This window comes from Montipora foliosa, chromosome 6 (genome assembly GCF_036669935.1).
Source record: "Montipora foliosa isolate CH-2021 chromosome 6, ASM3666993v2, whole genome shotgun sequence".
NCBI lineage: Eukaryota > Metazoa > Cnidaria > Anthozoa > Scleractinia > Acroporidae > Montipora > Montipora foliosa.
Window position 1 is genome coordinate 5,968,660 of NC_090874.1, and position 22,500 is coordinate 5,991,159.

At 42.6% G+C, this 22,500-nt stretch overlaps 4 protein-coding genes and 1 pseudogene across 8 annotated transcripts in view; 1 reads left to right on the plus strand and 4 right to left on the minus strand.

The window, feature by feature from the left end:
- Positions 1 to 11,544, plus strand: part of LOC138006476 (kinesin-like protein KIF11-A) — a 29,568-nt gene extending 18,024 nt beyond the window's left edge. Inside the window, exons 23-27 of the mRNA XM_068852818.1 lie at positions 5,334 to 5,429; positions 6,573 to 6,795; positions 8,860 to 8,990; positions 9,639 to 9,818; positions 10,742 to 11,544. Of these exons, the coding sequence (XP_068708919.1) occupies positions 5,334 to 5,429; positions 6,573 to 6,795; positions 8,860 to 8,990; positions 9,639 to 9,818; positions 10,742 to 10,933 (822 nt within the window). The 3' untranslated portion in view covers positions 10,934 to 11,544. The remainder of the gene's footprint in view (positions 1 to 5,333; positions 5,430 to 6,572; positions 6,796 to 8,859; positions 8,991 to 9,638; positions 9,819 to 10,741) is intronic.
- The window catches only part of LOC138006483 (kelch domain-containing protein 2-like), a 62,790-nt gene that overhangs the window by 30,765 nt on the left and 9,525 nt on the right, over positions 1 to 22,500 (minus strand). The gene's annotated exons all lie outside the window — the stretch shown is intronic.
- On the minus strand, positions 479 to 2,703 carry LOC138006477 (uncharacterized; annotated as a pseudogene).
- On the minus strand, positions 3,499 to 4,783 carry LOC138008457 (uncharacterized). The gene has a single exon (XM_068855788.1). The coding sequence runs from the start codon at positions 4,781 to 4,783 to the stop codon at positions 3,518 to 3,520; it is 1,266 nt and encodes a 421-aa protein (XP_068711889.1). The 3' UTR covers positions 3,499 to 3,517.
- Positions 15,346 to 22,500, minus strand: part of LOC138006482 (gamma-aminobutyric acid receptor subunit beta-2-like) — a 25,504-nt gene continuing 18,349 nt past the window's right edge. For all 5 annotated transcript variants that reach the window (XM_068852834.1, XM_068852831.1, XM_068852833.1 and 2 more), the window contains 4 exons: positions 21,873 to 22,010; positions 20,273 to 20,487; positions 19,950 to 20,108; positions 15,346 to 17,695 (listed from right to left, as the gene is read on the minus strand). In XM_068852834.1, coding sequence (XP_068708935.1) covers positions 17,435 to 17,695; positions 19,950 to 20,108; positions 20,273 to 20,487; positions 21,873 to 22,010 — 773 coding nt within the window. In that variant the 3' untranslated portion in view covers positions 15,346 to 17,434. The remainder of the gene's footprint in view (positions 17,696 to 19,949; positions 20,109 to 20,272; positions 20,488 to 21,872; positions 22,011 to 22,500) is intronic.

A 22,500-nucleotide genomic window follows, 5' to 3' on the forward strand; every position in this document is an offset into this window, starting at 1 on the left:
TACCCTGTACTTACCATAGGAAGAGGGGGGGTTGGGCCGGGAACAAAGCTCTAAGGAAAACAGCCCAGCAGCGAAAAACACATGGAATGACTTGACATCCGACACTGAGCGGTAAACTACGTAACGCCCCTGCAGTAAACCCCCCGGCCACCCCACACACCAACTCTGTGAGATACTGCTGGCCAGCAATATTGTTTCCCGTTTAACTTAGCCTAAATTACATTTAGCCACATTTAAACTCATCAACAATAGATAAGTTTGGGGAATGGTGCCTCGAAAGAATGGTGGAGCCACGAACACTCTGAACGCGTAGGGGTATCCATGACAGCCCTGTGAGCGGCAACCACCAGACCCAGCCCTCCAACGGTGCTTGGAGGGCGAAGGGCCCGCGAACAGGGGTGAAGGCGGGACTGAGGCCCACCAAACCTTCCAAGCACCAGAACCCAAACCCCGAAAGGAGAAACGGAAACATACCACGCCAGGAGCGAAAGCCCTACCGTCCCTGCATGTCCTGTGGGGTCTGGATGAACGATCATCGAGCAGCAGAAGATGCGAGCTGCCTCGAAAGTTGCGACAACGACTCCGCAGGGATACGAATATAAGACAAGTAGGCGGTGCTTGTCCAACGCCCCAGCGCTTGAATCTGATGGTCTGGGATGCCATTCCTTGCAGCTACCGTAGCTGCACCAATGCGAAAGCTGTGACTGGAAAACTTGCCATGGAGGCCAACTGATGCTAAAATGTCACGCAACCATGATGATAAAATGGCACGGGTTAACGGCCGTCCATCACAAAACAGAAACAAGGGGCCTGGCTCATTTCCCCTCAGAGACAGGTAAGCCAACAGAGAACGGATTGCACACAGAGGAAACTCGCCCTTGCCAATGTGCACGTAGCAGCCCTTGCGGAACGGATCTGTTTTCGAAGCCTTGACCCTAATACGCAGACACGAGGGAGACGTATCTGAATCCACTGCGATGTCATCCACACCCAGATGGATAGCAGGTGAAAAATTAGCAAGGCTCGGGACGGTAAACTCCGCAGAGCGAAGGAAGCCCAAATATGCTAAATTACATGCTGCCCAAAACATGCAGTGATCCGGAAGACGCAAATCCAAGGCACGAAAAATCGCCACCATGACGTCATCTGTAACGGGCAAGCGTAAAGAAGCAGCATCACCTTGAGTTCTTTTAATTCCTTTAAGCACCCTTTGCAACCGCAAACAATCCACAAGAGGATCAGGAAAGCCTTGGTCGATATGCAACGAGCGAACTGCTGAGAGATACACCTTGATGGTTGAGTGCCGAACAGTACCTACCAGAAAGGTCGCAAAAAGACACAAAGTCCATTCATCAGTAGGGCAGGGGGATCCAGATAGATGAATCTTGCCAAGTTGCAGACAGAAGTTGTAAAACTTTCTCTGGCCTGACACATAGGAGCTGCGAGTTGATGGAGCCAGCCCTTGTACCAAGAAATCACGACACTGGGCCTCTAAAGTGGAGGTATCAAAAGCTCCCAGAGCTGATGAGGGACTGGGACTGGGTGTAGCTGAGCCTCGGGGGCCAACCGCCTGAATTCCTGCCAACGAAATCGAGAGAGTGCATCAGCAATGTTATTATGGATGCCTGGGATGTGCTGCGCGGTGAAGGTAAAATTAAAGCGAGCAGCCGCCAAAAGGAGGTGACGCAAACGCTGCATGATGCAAGGGACCTTAGATGTCCTGGAGATCAAGATGTGTACCACTGCCTCATTATCTGACCGGAAAAGAACATGTTGGCGACACCATTGTTGACCCCACAGGTGCGAAGCGACCACGACCGGGAAAAGTTCCTTGTAGGCGATAGATTGACGTGTCTGAGAGGGGACCCATGCACCACTAAACCACTCTGTATTGAAATAAGCTCCGAAACCCAACGCTCCAGCAGCATCTGAGGTCACTTCCACATCGGAAGGAGCCGACATCCCAGGGATCAACCAAAAACTCACCCCATGCCAAGAGGCTAGAAAATCATGCCACCACTGAATATCCAGGTGAAACTCAGCATTTAAACGAATAGGGTGGTCCCGAGAACGGAAACAGCAGAGTAGATCAATCATGCGGCGCAGAAAGGTGCGCCCAGGCCACACTACCTTAGCGGCGTGGTGGAGATGGCCGATCAGGGATTCAAGTTGGCGTCTTGTGCACCACCTTTTGGGCCGCCAAGACTGAATCAGATCCTGTAACGCCAACAGCTTTTCGGCTGGCAGGCGGGCTGACTGCTCCAGTGAATCTAACTCGATCCCCAATACCACCAAACGAGTAGACGGGCCAATGCACTTGTTGGGATGAAGAGGAAGGCCAAGCGAGCGGCAGACAGCTAGCGACGTCTGCAAGTTCCTAGCACAATGCTCTGAGGTCGGGGGGCCCGCTGTAAGGAAGTCGTCAAGGTAATGCATCAGGTCTGCTACACTGTACTTATTCACGATGATCCATTCCACCAGATCTGCCACACAGTTAAAAATGTAAGGCGCAGAGCGGAGACCGAAGGGGAGGGCCAAATCGACAAAGAATTGGCCACGCCACTTCAGCCCCAAAAGATATCGATCCTCCGGATGAACTGCGATATTGCGATACGCGGCCTCCACATCGAACTTAGCCATCATAGCCCCAGGCCCATGCTTGGCAACCATGCTGATTATCTGGTCGAGTTTAATATAGTGCATAGAGAAATCGTCAGGATTAATACCATCGTTCACACTTGAGCCCCGAGGGGATGACAAGTCCACAATGAGGCGCCATTTTCCCGGTTGACCTTTTTTTTTTTTGGGGATTACTCCGAAACTGCTTAGTTGTAAATTGGGCAAGGGGGGAAAAAATCTCGTTGGCCAGATAATCGTCAATCACCGTCGGGTTCTGGAAGGCTGACGGTTTATTCTTTTTGGCTACCCGTAATCTGCGAGTGGGGCGGAATCCCAAACGAAAACCATGCTGGAGGCCGTCGAGAACATAAGAGACTGCTTGTTGATTCGGGTGCCCGGCCAAGTTCCGCCTAAATTGAGCAACATTCAATGGGGAAACCACCGACACAGGATGAAAAACGGGATACCCTAAAAGGGAAATTGCAAGAAAACAACATTTTGGAATGATATGCTAGCACTGAAATTATAATATTCACCAACGCACAAACAGACGCAGGGCAAACAAGTTTAATGCTCACCAAAAATACAGAACAAAACAAAGGCATACAACTACCACGAAGCATAAACCGGGAATGCTTAGGAACAAAAACGCAAACCGATGTCCCTGTATAACGAAATCTATGCGCGAGGTAGATACCTGAAAACCTACAGGAGCGCCTCATGAAGGGCGCCCTAAAGTCACAAAATTGAACCTAAAAAATTTTAACGCGAGGTGAACACAGTCACTGGCACCTAGGCAAACGGGGCTAAACACAACAGAAAAGAAAAAAAAAAAAAAAAAAAAAAAAAGCAAGACATGGTAACAACTACATTGCAGCAGGGCAGAGCCAGCTTTAAGTCAAATACGTCGAGCCTTGGTACGCGAAGACGACCCAGAGACGCTTGGGGAACGATCACGACGTTTGGAATCATCACCGCTGCCCTTGTCTGGCTTGGTCGAACATGCACTCGAACGGTGAGCGCCCGAACAGAACGTGCACCGATGTGCATAACGACACGATGCGAACGGAGCCGTGTAACGCCCCCTATTCCACGACTTGCAAACAATGGCGGCCGACGACGATCCTGGGGGCTCGAGAGACTCGTGACATTGTGCCAGGGAAGAGCTGCGAACTGACGAACCAGCCGTGTGAAAATTAAACAATTCCGCATTCATGAGGGACCAATCTGTAAGGCGCGTAGCGGCAGCGTGTTCGCGGAAGGATCGATCGTAATCGAGCCACACCCGCCCAGAAAAATGGCGATAAGTACGCAAGATCAAAAGCTGGTACTGCATCAAGTCCTTCCAGCGGTGAGGAAAATGGTTAACCAAAATAAGAGAGAAAATGGCGAAGGCCTCCATCCACGACGCAATGTCCTCAATGCGCCGGCGTTGTTTCCTCGGTTGAGAAGTCAACACAAGCCGGCCATCCAATAACAGTTGCGGTTCTGGATCTTTCTGTACCAAGTTGACCGCCAACAGATCACTCAAGTCGGTGAATTTGCCTGCGACAATCTGGGCGACGATCTTAGCCGGAACAGGCGAAAAACCGGGACCAACAACGAACGCTTGGTCCAGCAGCGGCGAAGGAAGCACGGCAGAACGATCGGCGATATCGCGAATCGCACCATTTTGCAAATTGGGTACGTTTACTGCGCTAGTAACGGACGACGACAACGAAGGAGTCGAAAAGGTCGACACAAAAGAAGGCACAATTACAGGCATAGACTGAAGTGGCCTACCTTGATGCGACAGTCCTCCTCCAGCGGCCAGAAAACTGTTGGCTGAGCTGCACAGCGACGAAGAACCGCTCTCAAGAACACCTCCTGAACACCCGCCCGCCTGCACAGTGGACGAAACAGGAGGATTTGCAAGGCCGGAAACCACCGAGGCGGTGGCGAGCGATGACGCCTGATTGTTGGCTGGTTCAGCAGCCAAAGCAGCTTGCACCGTCCGGGCAATAAAAGAAGCCATCGCCGGCGAGATTCCAGCATCTGAATTAGACGCCTCAGGGGCTTGCAGATCGCCAGTTTCCACCGCGGGACGAATATCAATATCGCTGGGCGTGGGCGGCAAAACAGGAGCCGTCTGTAAACTGTTGTTCGTATTTCTCGTGGCCGGCATCGTAAAGTTAAAACCGAAGCGTCCGAAGGCAAGGAAAAACTCTAACAAAGCTCTAAGGAAAACAGCCCAGCAGCGAAAAACACGTGGAATGACTTGACATCCGACACTGAGCGGTAAACTACGTAACGCCCCTGCAGTAAACCCCCCGGCCACCCCACACACCAACTCTGTGAGATACTGCTGGCCAGCAATATTGTTTCCCGTTTAACTTAGCCTAAATTACATTTAGCCACATTAAACCACACCCATCTCGATACAAGCCGTCCACCGCGCTTTACTTGTACGTTTGTACGCGGTGATTATTTGCTGTTTTAAGACTCGTAAATCCCTTTACAAAATGTAAAAAATGCTGTTAAAAAGTATGAAAGATGGTGATTTTGAAACTATAGTTTATCCCGGTCGACCGATGCCTATTTCTTAATGTGAATTTTCGTATTGCTTGAGACAAAAATATTATCCTAGCAATATCGCGGTTCACTGATATATCTACGTGTTGTCAAATCTGTGAAAGGATGGTAGTATTAAATTATCCCTTTGGAAACTTTTGTAGCTTGCAACTCAATGGCAGAACATGTTGGATGAATCCTTTTCTCAGCACATGGACGCGATCAGGTCATGTTCAAGCCAACAGCAGCACGCTGTCAAGGTGGGTCATAAATTGACCACGGGCCGTGGAGATCTATAATCATCGCAGTTATCAGCGTTACTTTGGCAGTAACGAAACGATCACCAGAAAAAATCTAGACAGCTCGCAGTCCCTTGAGAGTCAGTCGAACCTCCAGCTTTAGTGACGCAAGCGAGCCGAGGGTAGAATCCCGTCACTAAAGCGGGAGGTTCGTTTGACTCAAAGGGAATGCGAGCAGTCTAGAAAAATCTAGCTTGAACTCGCGGTATTTGAACTCATGACCTCTGTGATACCATTGCATTGCTCTACCAATTGAGGTAACTTAGAGTTAGTATAGTAGCTCCATTAGTCATGGGTCCAAATTTCTCAGGCTTTCAGTTGTCTACAAAAATTTGGTTTATCAACGGAGTTGATAATGTAAATTGACCACCGTACAGAGATTCTAAAAGCTAAAAGTTGTCTACGTCGTTTTATAAAATCTTCATGTTTCTATCCGCAGCTTAAAATATAGATGTCTTTCATATATATGTAGCTGCTTCAAACTGACCACGTTTTTGTACACACTAAAAGGCTGGCGTTTTGGAGGAAGCGATTTGTAGGTCACAAGTTCTCAAATTGATTTTTAGGGCCCGAAAACACCTGGGAAGCTTTAGAAACTGCCCAACCACCGGTCATGAGTCCTTTCAGCTGCCATGGTTTTCCAATGAAAAGTGATCCCATGGGAAATGAGTAAGATTTTGGGACATCAGCGTAGCCCTCTTTAGCTGAAACTGCTCTGTAAATGTTGTAAAACAGTAGCTTCATGCATATACACTGTGGCTGTGCGTTTTGTGTATGTCGAGTTATGATGCTCGAAGACTGAAGCTTTGAAGGGACAAAGAAAAAAAGTCTAGAAGTACCGAGAGCTACTCGAGCTACCCTAAAACCGTGAAGACTAGAAATATTTATGAAAGTTATTGTTTCAAGTAAAAGCCAATCATGCGCGAGAAAACTAGACTGCAACCAGTAACGGTAATTAGTTTTTGCTTTCATGTCGCTTTTGATGTCAAAATCAAATCAGTGTTCACGGTTTTCGGATTCGCACGGTAATGGCCCCTTCATTTCGAAAGTAACTTGATAAATGCATGCTTGAGCACGAACCATTTTTCCGTTTCTCTTGGTTAGTTGTGCGAAGAGCAAATCAAACAACATGTAAGTGAGATTCAGCACGCGTTAGATTGCCATGGTAACACGCTCCAGGAAATGACTGCTGCACAGGAACGCCAGTTGTCCGACCAATCAGAGGCAGTCAACGCATGGTCATGTGACCAGAACAAACTAGTTGAGCAAGTTGGTTCAAGAATAAACCAGTTTCTCGAGGAGGAGTTGAGGGATGATCTTCCCACAGGTTTGTCCAAAGATTTCTGATCTGAAACTCGTCTAAAACTGATTCGAAGTGGATAAAGGGGTTTAGTTTTCAGAGAAACTGGTGTTGCGTCGGTGGGAAAGTGAAACAGAAAAATGGGTTTATCAAGTCGGTTGATAAACCCATTTCTGTGTAAAGTTGATTCAAGTGCACCGCGATTTGAGATATGCTTTTTTTCTTCTGATGATGATCTTTTATTTATTTATTTTTTATTTATTATACACTATTCACATTACATTTTATCAATACAGTACTCACACTAGTTACTATATAATACTGACAATACTATACATAACCATCATCTACTTTTACACTAATCCATAACGTTTTTATAAAGAAATACTTTAGTGGGGTCACAGCTATACAGTGATGCGCTTACCGGTAGAAAGGGAGCAATAATACTTTAATATTTCAGATGCATAAAAAACTTTTGGAGATGTGCTTTGCTATTTCTTGAGGTATTACAACAGAGATTGGCAAGTTATGAACTGATGCATTTCGGGGATACACGGAACGAAAACCAACATTTCATTTGATTTGACTTGATTTGACTTAACAGTATCCCCAATTAGCACTTCAGCACTAGAACGACCATGCAGACACTTAAATAAAGTTCCTTTCCTTTCCTTTTAACACTTCAACTTCCCCTAACAATAGTAGTGATTATGACCTTTCTCTTACTAGTTCCGATACTCTACTACTGAGCGATGAGAGACTCTCAGTAGGAGCCAGGGCATTAAACGATACATGGATATGATCTAGGTTCATTTAAAGGGGCAGTGTCACGCTATTTTAGTCAAAATTCAAAACACTAAGAGACGTCTTTGTGTCAATGAAGAACAAAAAATAATACTGTAGTTTTGTTGCTAATGGCCATTGAAGGGCTCTGAAGGTATTCTTTGTTGTTTGCAGCCAAGGGTGGAGGGGATTGAAATGGATTGAAAGTTGACCATTTTTTTTTTTACGTTTGGAGACGTTGTCCTTTGAAAGTCACCAAAAGTTAAATACAAATAGCTTTTTTGTGCCATATTATACTTCGTATTCAGTTCAGTGACTTGTCAGGAGTGTTATACGAATGAGCTAGAGTACTAATTTAGATTTTTACGCAGTTTTTACCTGAAAACAGTAAATTTAGTATGACAGTGCCCCTTTAACTGAGGTTTGCATTTATGGTCTTGTTCATTCTAACTGGTAAGTTGTGCCAACGACAGGGTGACGCAAGTATCCCAGTGCCCAAGCTATTGTTTGATGCCTCCACAACCGGTGAACTTTCCAAAAGCAACGATTTCCGTGTTTGTTAAAATAAGATGCTGGAGAAGCCTCTAAGAATCATGCCGAGATTTTGGGGTGTTATCATGATACCCGCCGTTTTGCTGCTGGCGCAAGTTTCCCCGGTTCTCGTAATGACAAAACCAGAAGATGTAACGCCCAAACAAATTTACCCTAGTGCTTGCACCGGAGCGCAGATTGCGTTATCGTTTGTGCATTTATCATTTCGTCATATAGTCGAATACTCAGATACCACGCAGCCCTTTAAGCCTGGTTTTCACTAGCGGCGCATGCGCAAGCGCAAGTACAAGCGTAAGTAGGTTATGAACGTCGACATAAGAATCAAAATCAAACACGGCATCCGCCATTTTGTTTGAATGCTCAACGAGTGGAACGAGTGCTTTACTTGGCTAGACGTAGCATATTTCCTTGTGCTTATGCTTGTGTCAACCCCGTTTTCACGGTGAAGTAAGTCCTCTTATAGTTGCGCTTGTACTTGCGTAGCTAGTGAAACCAAACTTAACAAAGTCTAATTTTATTAAAACCGGGTCTAGTATCGGATTCAGCTCTATTGTGTTAAGGATTAGGCTCCATTGTTTCCATTGCATACTATTTGGGCCTATCGTTCCCTGACCCCAAAGATTGCTTTCCTTATCAAGCAATGGATTTGGAATGAAAAAAAGTCATACTTTGTTATCGCTGCGTAAAATCACGAACTCTTGTATTGTTCGTACTGGTGCGAGTTTCACGGCGTTCCTCGTTTTGTATCGTTTGCAGGTTCCACACCCCAGAGGCGTCCATTCAATTACCCCACTCAGCTCATCCGAACTGAGCCACACGATGTGCTGAAGGAAAGGTTTCAAGCCAGTTACGTTGTGCCTTTTTCACCAGATCCTCCACAAGTCAAGGTTTAGTATATGCTATCATTTTATAATTGAATATTATTGGTACCAGAAGCTCATGAAATTGAAGCGTGTAACTTGCAACACTTTTCCTTGGAGAAAAGCTGGGGGTTTTAGGACACCAATTTTATACCCAAATATGGACGAAAATAAGATCGACGCTGCACGCGCGGGAGAATGTACGAGCTACGTTACATCCAATTTTTAAACTAAAAAAGCTTCTGTCGGTACCTAATGCAATCTGAATTTTGATACACTGAGTAGCCGGTGTACTATTCATCCTCAGGAGCGCACTCCATGGAACCCTAGAAACTTTTTGGACCTCTTACATTTCTCGTCCCCAGAGCTCGCTTTTCTTTTTGTCAGCACCAAGAACACGGACTCTTGCCACAGCCAAAGCAGAAGTCTGCGATCACGGACTTCCGGCTCTTCTGCGCATTCTCAGAAATGTGAAAAAATAACGGTCGTCAACGGTTACAACATTACACCATTACCGCGACTGCGCGTATTTTCATTGGCCGTGGCCACAGGCCGCGTTCTTGGCGCTGACCAAAAGAAAGGCGGACTCTGGAGACGAGAATGATCCTCTTACGGGCTTTTCAATTAAGGAGTTGGTCACGGGTGATTTCCCTAATTTAGTTGTTCTGTTTACAGAGTGTTTCAAGTGAGGAGGCTGTTCCTGTGTTTGAACTGAGCCGGGCCAGTACAGTGAGTTCCGACAATGGTGTATTTCCACTACGGAATAGTGAGGGAGATGATCGCATCCCGGATAATGACAGCCTTGAGGGTGACGAATCCGCAACTGAGGAATCTTTGTTTATTGAGCCACCACAGGTAGTGTAACTTAAAACACTGAAGCCTACGGTAAACGCGGCGAGAATGGACTGAGGGGTGTCGAGAGGGGAATAGAAGGTAGTGTTCAGAGTGCCCCCGGGGGGGGGGGGGGACGGAATAGCCCCAAGCCTATTTCCTTGTGAGGTAAATTTTACTTAGCGTTTCCTTTTACCTGCCAGAGGAAAAACCGTCATCAGGTGTAAAAAGTCGAAATCAGCCTAGTTGAATCTTGGAAACGGTAAGTATATGGGTTGGGAGAGGCAACTTCAGTTTGCCCATTTGCGTGTTCCTTCGCTTGTCCCCTCCTTCAGGTATTGAGCAACGCTTCATGTCCTTTCCTCCCCCCCTCCCACGCCGAAGCTCCTCAAGAGTTAGCCACGCGGTGGAACTCCTCCATACAATCTTGGAACTATTCAGTCCCCTCTCAATTCGAACGTACGTTTTCATGTGTAATAATAAACATGAGAAAATTACTCGATTCTGATGGGCTGAGAGCAGTGCAGTTTAAGTGTAACACAGTGCAAAAGTGTAATACCATTGCTAATATGATTGGCTAATAAACAATAGGGTCTGGTCAGAACCAATCAAATCTTTTGTTTTCAAATCAAGCGCGCGCCCTGGATGGCGGAATTTTTCCTTGATTGCGTGATACGCGTGCGTTTCTTCTGCTTAACCATCTCGAACTTTTTCATGTATATTATTAATAAGTAATCACGTGATTGTTCTCGTAAAATTTGGAATAAATGAGCACTTGTAAATTTTTTCCAAGACTACAAATTGCACTCGCCCTACGGGCTCGTGCGATTTTGGCCGTCTTTGAAAAAATCTACTCGTTCTTATGTACCCCTGTATTCCAAATTGCACTCGAAATCATGTGATTACCTATACTTATTCACTTTCTGTTTTCTTGCTTTCATTAACAGCTTGTGAGCTCGGCAGCTCGCAACAAGCTTATCTCAGCAGGAACACCCCGCGGCAAAGAAAATACCGAGCTGACCAAATCCGCAAGTGTTAGCAACCTTACAGGAGTCGGCAGCAAGATTCCAATGATGAATAAATTCAAAACCCCCGTCGACCGCATCAAAAGACCTCTGAAATCTATGAACACACAATAAGACGTTTTATGAATTTGATTTTGCTGGAAGAAAGCGTAGTAGAAACAGTTGATGAAATTGTACATGAAAAGAAATCAGATGTTGAATTATCGCATAGTAGACTTCATTAAAAATGCAATGATTGTGGGGGTTAAATTGGTAGCAACGTGATTCAGAACTGCTGTTTATTCTTGCTCAAGGATAAGTTTGAGAAAGAGAGTTTTTGATTTCCAAATGGATAAAAACATAATATAAGAGATACGCACATAACCGAACTAACCTCCATCGAGAGAAATTTAGTTGGTCGATTTCTTTTGTATGATGAGAAATGTGGAGTGTGTCAACAGCCAGGTTTATATTTCTGTGGAACGAAGAGAGGGAACTTTTTAAATGGACACCGTCGAGCCTCGATTGCGCGCTTGTTTCGGTCTTTAGAAGCGTTCAAATGTAAATTTTGATGGACAGGCTTTTCGTATGTTCAGTTCATGAAGACAGATACCTAATCGCCTGAAACAGCTAATTGTAAGACGATGGAAATAAACGCTTAACGCAAATAATGGTAAAATTCCATTGTTTATTTCTTTCCAGTGTATACAATATTCTCCAAAATAAAACGTATTCATATATTTAGATTCTTAGTTGTGAATGCTGGTGTTGATCATTCCACCAATGAAAGCCGGACGGTATTGATAAACTTAAAACAATTCGTAAAAATATTGAAGGGCCACAGCCAGGGTAAAACATAGTCGAAATTTAAAAAACGATCTCTGGCTAAAATGATTAAAAACTACGAGCTTTCGACTGCCCGAACTGCAGTCTTCGACGGGTAAAATGAATGATAAGAAAGCGATGAGAAAATTTGAATAAAAAGCGTGAATTGCGAAATAAAAATGTAAATGGTCATTCATTTTACCCGTCAAAGACTGCAGTTCGGGCAGTCGAAAGCTCGTAAGAGGAGGTAGTGCGGCCCAGTGGTTAGGGCGCTTGCCTTGAGATCGGGTGATCCCGGGTTCAAGACCCGCTCTGACCACTCGTTGAATTTGATCCTGGTAGTCCCTGGTTCAACTTCCCAGCTGCACTTGTAAATAGCCAACTGGTTTGCCTCCGGCCAGTTGGGATTCTTAACAGTTGTAGTTGTTGTGTTCTGTTGTTTCGTTGATTGTGTTTCATTGGCCCAGCGGTCAATTAAGTATGTATTGTATTGTATTGTATTGTAGTTCTTAATCATTTTAGCCAGACATCGTTTTTTAAATTTCAGTTAAAACAATTCACTGGACACAGTTACTGGGACTTCCACAAACATCGAATATTTCTTTTTGAGGGAAAAACACGATAGTGGAGTAAATAATCGACTTATGTTCGAAAACATAACCCTGTGAACACCACTCTATTGCACCATCAAAAAAACACTTTTGCATATCTCGCATTCCCACCCTCAAGGGTCGTCATCTTTGACTACTTCGTTATTCAAAAATACTTATATCTATATCTTCATATACATTTATCGAATTACATCAGCGTCGTTAGGAACCACACGTTTTTTCGTTGTGTAAACCAAGCAGCGTCTGCCTGGTTCCCAAACGTCACTCTCGCGATGCGAATTTGCGCGCAAGGGAGGGCGGGAAGGAGAAAGCAGGCTCTGCGCCTGAAGAGGAGGGAGGAGTAGCGTAAAAACTAAAATAAATGAACTCGAGAGGACTGTTACTATCAGTAACGAGAAAGGACTGGTAACTACTCTAACCAACTTGCGCTGAAACTAATAAATATCTGGATATTTTATAGATCGTTTTTACTGTCACGCAACAAATAAAATAAAATCCAAACTGTTCAATGAAATAAGCCAAAAATTTGGTCAGGTCTGTGCGGTACATCGTTTCTGAGTAATTTGTCAAAGTGTTTCGCACAACTTTATATAGATCCTGGTTTTGTATGAAACTGCCAATGTTGGTGTAGCCCGCCCCCCTGTTGTGCACCAATATGGCGGTCAGAAATCAACACGAACATCTTGAATTCACTTAGCGATGATAGCGCTTACTTTTCGCTCATGAGATAAAATCCATGTGTATGAAGACATACCCGTCAAAATTTGGATGCAGGAACGCGGAAATTCTGGGGGTGACTATCCCCAGGAATTACCGCGCCTAACTGAAACAGTCGAAAAGTGCAACTCATTCTCGACACTGCTATACACCTTATTCCAAAATGGCCGCTGATTTATGCGGATACAAATTGGCCCTTGTTGCCTCGTTCAAGATAAAATATTCTTTTGAATTTTAAGGTTAAGAACGAGGCATCAAGGGCTTATTTGAATAAAAACAAAAGAATATTTAAATGGAGGCCAATCATATAGTATCAACCGGCTTGGAATATACGATTATTGTATTGTTCTTTTGTTGCTGCACAATTCGAAACTAGCCTATTATATCATGACACTGACAGTTGGAAATGCCGGAATTCTGGGAATTGAACATTTTTCTTTTAAAATTCAACCTAGATATCCGGACTTGGGACTCGAACCTACGATTAGTAGCTTACTGGTCACCCCTCCCAACCACTTAACCACCAAGTCGCCGCTTGCTTCGACAAATTTTTTAAAAAATAATCTAATTTATTTGAGACCGGGCTGTAAACGTGCGCTAACACTCGCTAACAAATTATTTTACACAACTAACGAGAAAGTTCAGGCCACACTAACAGGCACAAAGTTAACCATTTTGAAATCAGCGCTTGGGCTTGATCATTTAATTATAGTGATCCTATTCTAGATGCCAGGCAACAAATAACAATTATTAAAGAAACTTTGTAGTTTCCTCATCGTGGGCTAGTGAATAGAAGCTGTTCCTATAAGCCAAAGCTCCGTGTTTAAATTCTGTCCAGGGACTACTTTTTTTTCTTTTTATCTGCTATACACTTGTCTAAGTCCTGGGACTTAGACCAGTGTATATGGCATGTAATTATGATTATCAAATACTCAACGCTGGGTGACATTATATGATTATCGTAATTCTGCTCTCGAGAACATGTTGAAAAGTCACCCTATTGAAAAGTCTCCCTATTGCTTCCTTTCCCCAGGATAACGTTTGGAACCTATCTGTACAGGACAGTGTTTTTAGCGCGTGCTGACAAAACTAAGTTCAGATGAAATACGTCTTTTAGATAACATATTTATTTCTCATCACTCACTGCAAAAAAACTGTCGGTTAAGAATAGCAAACATTTTAATCCCATCAGACAAAAATTGTAAATATTTGATATATGCATCAATCAATTGCACTCATCTTTGTACAATATGTTTTAAACAGTATTGATAATGATGTTAATAAATTGAAGTTTTACCAAGGGAAGTACTTTGAGAGACAAGGATCAGTGTTAACGAAAGTCTGTCCTTTAATATGCCATAATATACAGCCTTTCTTCTTTCTGAGGCAAAGACGGTGAAGCTATGCAATTGGACTCAACTGATTGCTTAGAGAATTAGCCACAAAGAGATAAATCTCCAAAAGAGCAGCTCAGTGCAAAATGAGATTCATGGTACTGCGCATGACAGTCGCTGGCGAAGTGTGTCCTTACACATAAAAACTTCATCTATATACTTTTTTGATAAGGTTTTTTAAATTGAATCTCGTTAATTCGCTGTCTTGGACAACCTTCAAAATCTGGTGATTTTGCCCAAGTGATCATTGGCCATTTTCTGTAACCGAAACAAAGAAGTAACATAAAAATGGCATAAAAATGGAGTTGAACCGTCCCGGGTGAAAGAATTGGAAAACCAACTTGGCGCCATTTCTTTGTCTAAGGACATAAATATGGCCGTTGTGGAGTCATGGAAAAAGGCACTGCACCTCATCCTATGTAAAATCCACCACAGGATGTTTGAAAACAAATACTTTGCGATACGTAAGCTATCTATCTTTGAAAAAGATTCTTATAACAAGCGGGTTATTATTTCCTAATGAATTAAAACATTCTATACATATTTATTAGAGTTGTTGGTCTCTCAGACTAACTCGAGAATTTTTCACTTGTAATTCAGTACCACTTTTCAATTTCAAAGTGCTTCCTTCATTCTTCAATTTAAATATATTTATGTCTCTTTCATATATATATATATATATATATAGGGAGTCTGTAAGTCGATTTTCTCGTGGAACAGTGCTCAATACTTTAAAGCAGAGCGGAATAAATACTTAAAGAGGAAAAAAGGACGCAACTACATTTCCCGACAAGCCTGTTTCGTGAATCGCTTCACTCTTCAGGGGTGAAACCCCTGAAGAGTGAAGCGATTCACGAAACAGGCTTGTCGGGAAATGTAGTTGCGTCCTTTTTTCCTCTTTAAGTATTTATATATATATATATATATATAACTAACTGCAGACAGTACTGTTTCGGCCTTCTGGGCCTCATCAGTGCAGTGCTGATGTCTGGGATGGAGGTTGAGCTTATAAAGCCACCCCAAGTGTCCCACACATGTGGTACACCTAAGCCATGCCAGAGTGCTCAAACTAGCGAGCTAGTGAGCATGCGCATATATATATATATAGTATATATGTTAGTCTCTAACACACCTCTTTAAAAATTCAGTCACCTTTTCTTTCAACGCTTTTTTAACACTTACAAAATCATCCAATTTTCTTTTCACTTTGTCTCTATTTATGAGATCAATTGACCTTCTAAACATTGTATATTCAGTTGATCTTTAAATCTACAACTGCCGCTTCAATTATAAATTAGCGAAAGTTGAAAATGAACAAACAAAACCCCTTATCATTTGCAAAAATATGATACTCTCAGATGAGGCAATAACTTTGTACCTTCCCGGAATTCCTGTCCATTAAGAAATTTCAATCAAATTATATCCTCAATAATGATGCTGGAACCAAAAGCAACGAATTGTAAGATTTATGTTCCATATTTTTGCCTCATCGCACGTTACTTCATAACAACTGCATTATCATCCTTTTGTGGCAGGGAAGAAAGAAGAAAGCTGTGGAATGACTTCATGAAATTTGGTATTTAAAGTAAATATGTGATCGCTGTGTTTTAAATACATCAATTCATAAGCTACATTTTATTTACCCCCCATTGCGTTTTTGCCGCGAAAGATTTATAGCAAAGGAGAGGTTACATTCGGAATTTCCAATCGCAAGATGGTTTTTCAAACACTGCTTACTCTTCGAAATCTTAATTTTGTTCCGCTCATTGAATCCGGCAATTATTTACATCAGAACGTGATGCGAGTTTTCTTTCACGAAACAAAAGACATTTCGACGACATCTAGCCAGACGAATATTTCTCTCACATAAATTTTTGCTGTCAATTCTGAGGGAGCGAGAGAAATAGTATTGAGCGAAATCGTTAGTTTTGCTTTTCGATAAGGCAATAAAAGGGTTAAGATTAATTAAGGATCTTTAGCAACCTTTTTTCGACAATTGCATAGGTTTAGGTTTACTTGAGGTCCTATCCACCTCTGACGTCATATGGACTTTCGTCTCTGGAAGAAAATACTCTACTCGTTTACAGCTTGGAAGCCATACTAGTCACTTAAGGACGTTAGCGCCCATTTCTACTGCGCATCCTTACAGCGCACGCAAATTCACATGCCACGTCATGCGTCGAGCGCGCGCGCTTAGTACTAAAATGAACAATGATAGGGCAGATGGTCATTGCTATAGCTTTGCTTGGATTTAACGATCTTAGATGTTCGGTGACCCCACTCTTCTTTTGAGAAACAGATTTAATTTTCAATTATCTCCGCATTGTCCAAAAATGAACAAAAAATCAATGTGGGAAGTTTTTGTCCTCGGGACATGGAATCCTGCCATCTTGCGGCTGCAAGGCGCATGAAACTATGGTCGCTAAATGCTAACTTGTTCTTTAAGGAACCTCAACAATTAACTAAATTCACTTGATGGGTCCACTTAAACAAAGTTTGGTAGAGAACATTTCACTTCAAAGATGTAATTGCAATATTTTTGGACTTGCAGACACTGTGGCCTTATTCTCTAAAGAATCCGGAGTTTTTCAGATTTAGGGTGTTCTTCCGGGCAAGTTCTCCAAAACGAAGTCGGTAACCCCCCATTTTTTTTACATTTCTGACATCGCTAACTCGTCATCTTTCAATGGTAAAATTTGCAGAAAGAAATCAATGTTAGAAAAATTTTCGCGCGAACGTCCTTAAACCAACAGAATTTTTTCGTTTATTTGAAATCAGAAATAATTTTTTACATTTCTGGGAGATTTTAAGAATTTAACTCTTGTGGTTGAGATAATTTTTATATCTAACCAAACAGTAATTCGATGAAGTCTTAAATTAATAGATACCAAGGGAATCAAACGGTAAGCTTAAAAAAAAAAGAAAATGCTTCTAGGGTAGTTTCGCTCTTTCATGAAGAAATGGTTTTAGATTAAGGATGTCATTGTTTTTCAAATCAGTTGCTTTTCAGCTCCGAGGGTGTTATCGGAAACGAACACCTTACGAAGATGAACTCATCCGCGTTTCTTTTTTCCGGAAAAAGTATAATCTTACGAAGTGACACTCGAACTGAGAGCAGAGTCCGGGTGATTAAGATAGTATATCCAGTAAAAAGCTACGAACGAAAAGTATATTAGGGGAAACAAGATTCGCGCTACGATGTCGATCCAGTGAGTCTTGATGATGGATGGGGCTTTATGGGCCTCCTTTTCCTCTTCTTTGCTTGGGCCGTTCATCTGTACCATCGGAATCTGTTCGTCTGGTTTATTCTTGTCGTCTATTAAGGTTGCAAGGGTTTCTGGAGGGATGTCCTACGTTAATTAAACAATATTGAAACCATAAAATTAGTAAAAAAGAACTTACCAAAAGGGCGGCCGGTTTGGCAAGATATCTGCGGCCAACCTCAAAATTGACATTACTTGAGGTTCTCATATAAAACACTGCTAGCACCCAGAGTCCATCACTCAATGGACTCTTGCTAACACTTGCCTTTTTAGCGTTGATTGGCAGCGTAAGGGTCCTTATTTGAGAGGGGCACTTTTATGTGATTGCTCCCATGGAAAATAGCAAGACGTACAGAGGGTTGAGCTATGACCGAGCGAGTTAAACCACAGGTAACCCAGGCTCACTGTGTGTAGGTAAATATAGAGAACATATGAAGCGAAGTTTAGGTCTGAAAATTTGCTAGAAAATGGAAATAAAAATCGATAAAACTTACCATGTGGTGAGCTGTTGTTGTCTTTAATACGTACACGAAGTTTCGGGGAAAATGGTCTCAGTCTCCCTTCACCTACCTTCATAATATAGTGACAAGGTAGGAGACGGAAGCCAGCTTATGGACTCCGATCGACCCAAAACAAGCGCGATTTTTTTCGCGAAAATCGAATCCAGTCGCTAAATAAACACGCCAGGCTCGTGGAACATGAATTTCTCTAAACCATGAATCCACTGAAGCATCTCCAGGTAGCAACGCGAGGCCACCAGACTCCGTAAAACTTGTAAGTTAACCTGCTAAAATGGCGACCAGAAAGCGTTGTACTCGCGAAGTGTCCAATTCAAAATGGCACTGAACTCTAGACGCCTGGTGACGAGTTTAATAAGTTCTGGAGGGAGGGGAGTCCCACATTGCTAAAAACAAAACTCACTGAGCAATCTGGAACTCCCCTCCCTCCAGGGGGACTTATTATACTTGTCACCAGGCGTTTTGAATTGGACACTTCGCGAGTACAACGCTTTCTGGCCGCCATTTTAGCAGGTTAACTTACAAGTTTTACGGAGTCTGGTGGCTTCGCGTTGCTACCTGGAGATGCTTCAGTGGATTCATGGTTTAGAGAAATTCATGTTCCACGAGCCTGGCGTGTTTATTTAGCGACTGGATTCGATTTTCGCGAAAAAAATCGCGCTTGTTTTGGGTCGATCGGAGTCCATAAGCTGGCTTCCGTCTCCTACCTTGTCACTATATTATGAAGGAAGGTGAACGGGGACTGGGACCATTTTCCCCGAAACTTCGTGTACGTATTAAAGACAACAACAGCTCACCACATGGTAAGTTTTATCGATTTTTATTTCCATTTTCTAGCAAATTTTCAGACCTAAACTTCGCCTCATATGTTCTCTATATTTACCTACACACAGTGAGCCTGGGTTACCTATGATTAAACTGAGGCATGCGTCTAGTTGTCATTAGGGAGTTTAAGATCTACGACGCGACGGCAACGAAAACGTCACAAATTTTGCATATTTAATGAGCAAAAACAATAGCTCTGCACGCTCTGCACGTGTATTTTTCATTTTTGTACATTTCTTTCACGTTTTCGGCAAATCTGCGAAGTTCTACGGAGAACGTGAACACAAGGCAGCGAATTTGGATTTTCTGTCGTAGATTCAATACTGCACCTCCCAATTCAGTTCCTGGAAAGTTACACTAGTTCTTAGGAGTTACACAAGCCGACATAATGACAAAAAAGATTAATTAACCTGAACTTGCAATTTTAAATGACGTTTTCGTTACCGTTGCGTCGCAGATCTTAAACTTCCTATTAAACGTTTTGGAAACTGGAATTTTGTGACCTCAGATAAGAACTAGTGCCATGTCTGCCATGTCTAACACAGCTCGGTCGTGAAGAGGTTCAGTTGATTGTTGTGACTTGACAAAATGATGATTTCCTTGGGTGTGGACATTCATTCAATCACCATAACAAAAATATACAAAGAAACGAATATAAAGAACAACTTAGGAGTTATTTGCAAGTTTAACGCAGAAGTCCATCTCTCATTTGGCCAATGGTATTATTTAAATTTAGAATATACGGGTCCCGCCAAATTATGGCCAATCAGATTAATTGAGTCTGACCACACACATATAATTGGCCAGCAGCCAAGAAGCCGCACGAGGGAATGCTTGTGCTTAATGCAAATGATCGTGCAAGGAACGCAATACTGCTACGATTTTTTCCGCTACCAGTAGCCTTCCTAAACTGTTGGGCCTCATCCACTTCTGGATTATGAACTTTTGTTTAATTAATTAAGGTGATTGTATAATTTAATGGGATTAGCAGTTTATACCTTGTATAATGTCTTCATCTTCTCTTCTCTTTCTGCTCTCCGCCTACTTATCCAAAAACGGGGATCCGTGTTGAGGACAAGTATAAATTCCAGCAGTGACATGAAAATAAATGCCAGTGATGTCATGAGAAAATAGTCGATAGCTTTGCTGTAACTGACCTGTCCATAGAAAATCCAAAATAGACGCGTATCAGCAAAACCGCGGTCCATTGCTTTGGTACTAGGTTCCCAATGTTTTTGGTACTAGGTTCCCAATGTTTAAGTTTATTCATATCTCCAAAAATTTCCTGTCAACTCAACTTTTTCGCATCAATAAAACTTACCTTTGGCATGTTGGCATTGATGTTGCCATAAAGGAAGATGATGGTTAATATAGTTGTTATGGAAAGCGTGACGCGTGCAGGTACTGCCGCGCGATTGATCCAGAAACAGCACCAGCTCAGAATCACTAGCACCATGGCAGGCATGTAAGTCGCAGTAATGAAATAAGAAACGCGACGCTTGAAGGTAAAGACGGCACGCAAACTGGCAAAGGATCCTAAGGAACAAATTACTTCAAATCGTTAATTTGGTCAGAAGTCCATAAACCAGGAAGGAAGTGTACGAAGGCCAAGTGAAGAGTTATCTTTCATCTGGGCTTGGCCCATTGGTTTACGGCATTGATAGCTTGGTAGCTTTTGAAGCCAAAGACGCGGAAAAGACTACAGAAAGTCAAACTTCAGCAGACAAGATGGCAGAAATCACAATTAATTAAATTTGGATGATAAGGAGGCTCGAAAGGGTTTTAACGCTTAAAAGACACTCTCTTTAGATCGACTGATGCTACAGCACTGTATCACGTAACAGTAATTTTATGGTACCATATGAAACAACGATTATTTCCAAACCAGAGGATTCAGAGCCATCTTAAAAAAATCACAGATTTAAGGTGGCTCTAAATCCGCTGGAAATAATTTTTTTAAACTTTGCAGAAAGTTTCATCTTGCCCTTCTGATTACTTTTCGGAAATAAAAAATGGGGGTCACCTAGGTTGTCTTTGAGATATAAGCAACTAAAGAAAAAATAAAAGGTGTTTTTACAGGGCTTGTCCGTTGCCAAGGTGACATATTACGTCACAATAATGACTGTATCTTATTCAGCAATGTGTTTCATTTGGTACCACAATATAATTGCTAATACATGATACAACGTCACTTGGAAGCGTTGAAACTTGTTTGAGCCACCTTAAAACCTTTGAGCTTAAATCGAACCTAATTTAACTGAGTTCAACACGATATTAGCACGATGTTTAAAACGGGCCTATCTCTCCGCAATTCAAAGTTTGGCACTCGGCTTTAGAGGCTGAGACAGTTTGCTCAAGCCGCCACATTGAAAAAAGATATCGTGGTTGTACGCTCCTGGGGCCCGTTTCTCGAAAGTCCCAAAACATTACGGGGCATATTTGGGACTTTTCAACTCAAGAACGGAGAGGATTTAAGTCGTCAAACTACACAGTCATTTTTCTTTTTGTTACCTTGAAAACATGTTAAAAGATTGGCTTTCCAAAACGAGCGACCGGGAGTTTCACAAATGGCTTTTCGGCCGCGAAAAGTTTTAGGGACTTTCGAGAAACGGGCCCCTGGTCATAAGTTGTTGAAAGTCCGGATGTTATCAAGTGGATAAGCCAGATCGAGCCGCATAGAATATAGTCCATGTTCAACTTTGGGTAAGGTTTTCGTACACACCTCTACTTAGATGTGCCTAGAGTGTGCATATTCACGGTTAAGTAAGCAGATAATCAAATCTTTGTACAAACTTAAACTGTGACATAGTGACTTATCCACTGGATGAAGTTTTGCGTCCTTTGAACAGATGGGACCTGGTAATCACTTGCCATTTGAGTCAAGACGGCTCTTAGATCTTCAAATCTTGCCGTATCCCTACCTTTGCTGTTTGTATTGGCCTTAGTGCTGGTCTTAGCTCCACCAAAGTCAAACTGAGCCATTTCTTTGGAAACGATTTCAACACCTTGTGCCTTGCCGCCTCTCCAACGATAATCAACATCTGATGTTGTATGCGCATCTAAAGCGAGATATTGACTCCATTTACCAAAAGGCGGCTAAATACTTCAAGGTTTGCTAAGATGTTGAACATTTTTTGGACCATTTTTAACTGTTTGACGAACATGCGATCCGAGGAAAAATGACAAAATGGAATTTATAAAACAATAAAATTCCTCTTTAATTAAGGTTGGATTGGAACAAAATTTCAATTTCTTTCTTTTAAAAGTTACCGACTGAGTCAGCGTGTTGATTATTGAGGTCCAAAGAATGACGTGGCAAATTTTTGTACACCTCACTTAAAGTCATAAATATTGATTTTACGTCTCTTTATGGTGCGAAATTTTAATAATAGGTGCTAGGCTGGGTAAGACATTCTGGAGGGACCTTAGATTGGAGGACAAGTACGGGTACGACTTTTTCGTACTTAGCATGCGCCTAAGGCTTGGAGGTCGACATTCTTCGAAGTGAGCGTGCTCAGAACGGAAAACTTGTACTCGGAATAGTCGTCC

Bases quoted from the DNA above. Each gene is read 5' to 3' on its own strand.
- LOC138008457 (XM_068855788.1), bottom strand. From the start codon at position 4,783: ATGCCGGCCACGAGAAATACGAACAACAGTTTACAGACGGCTCCTGTT.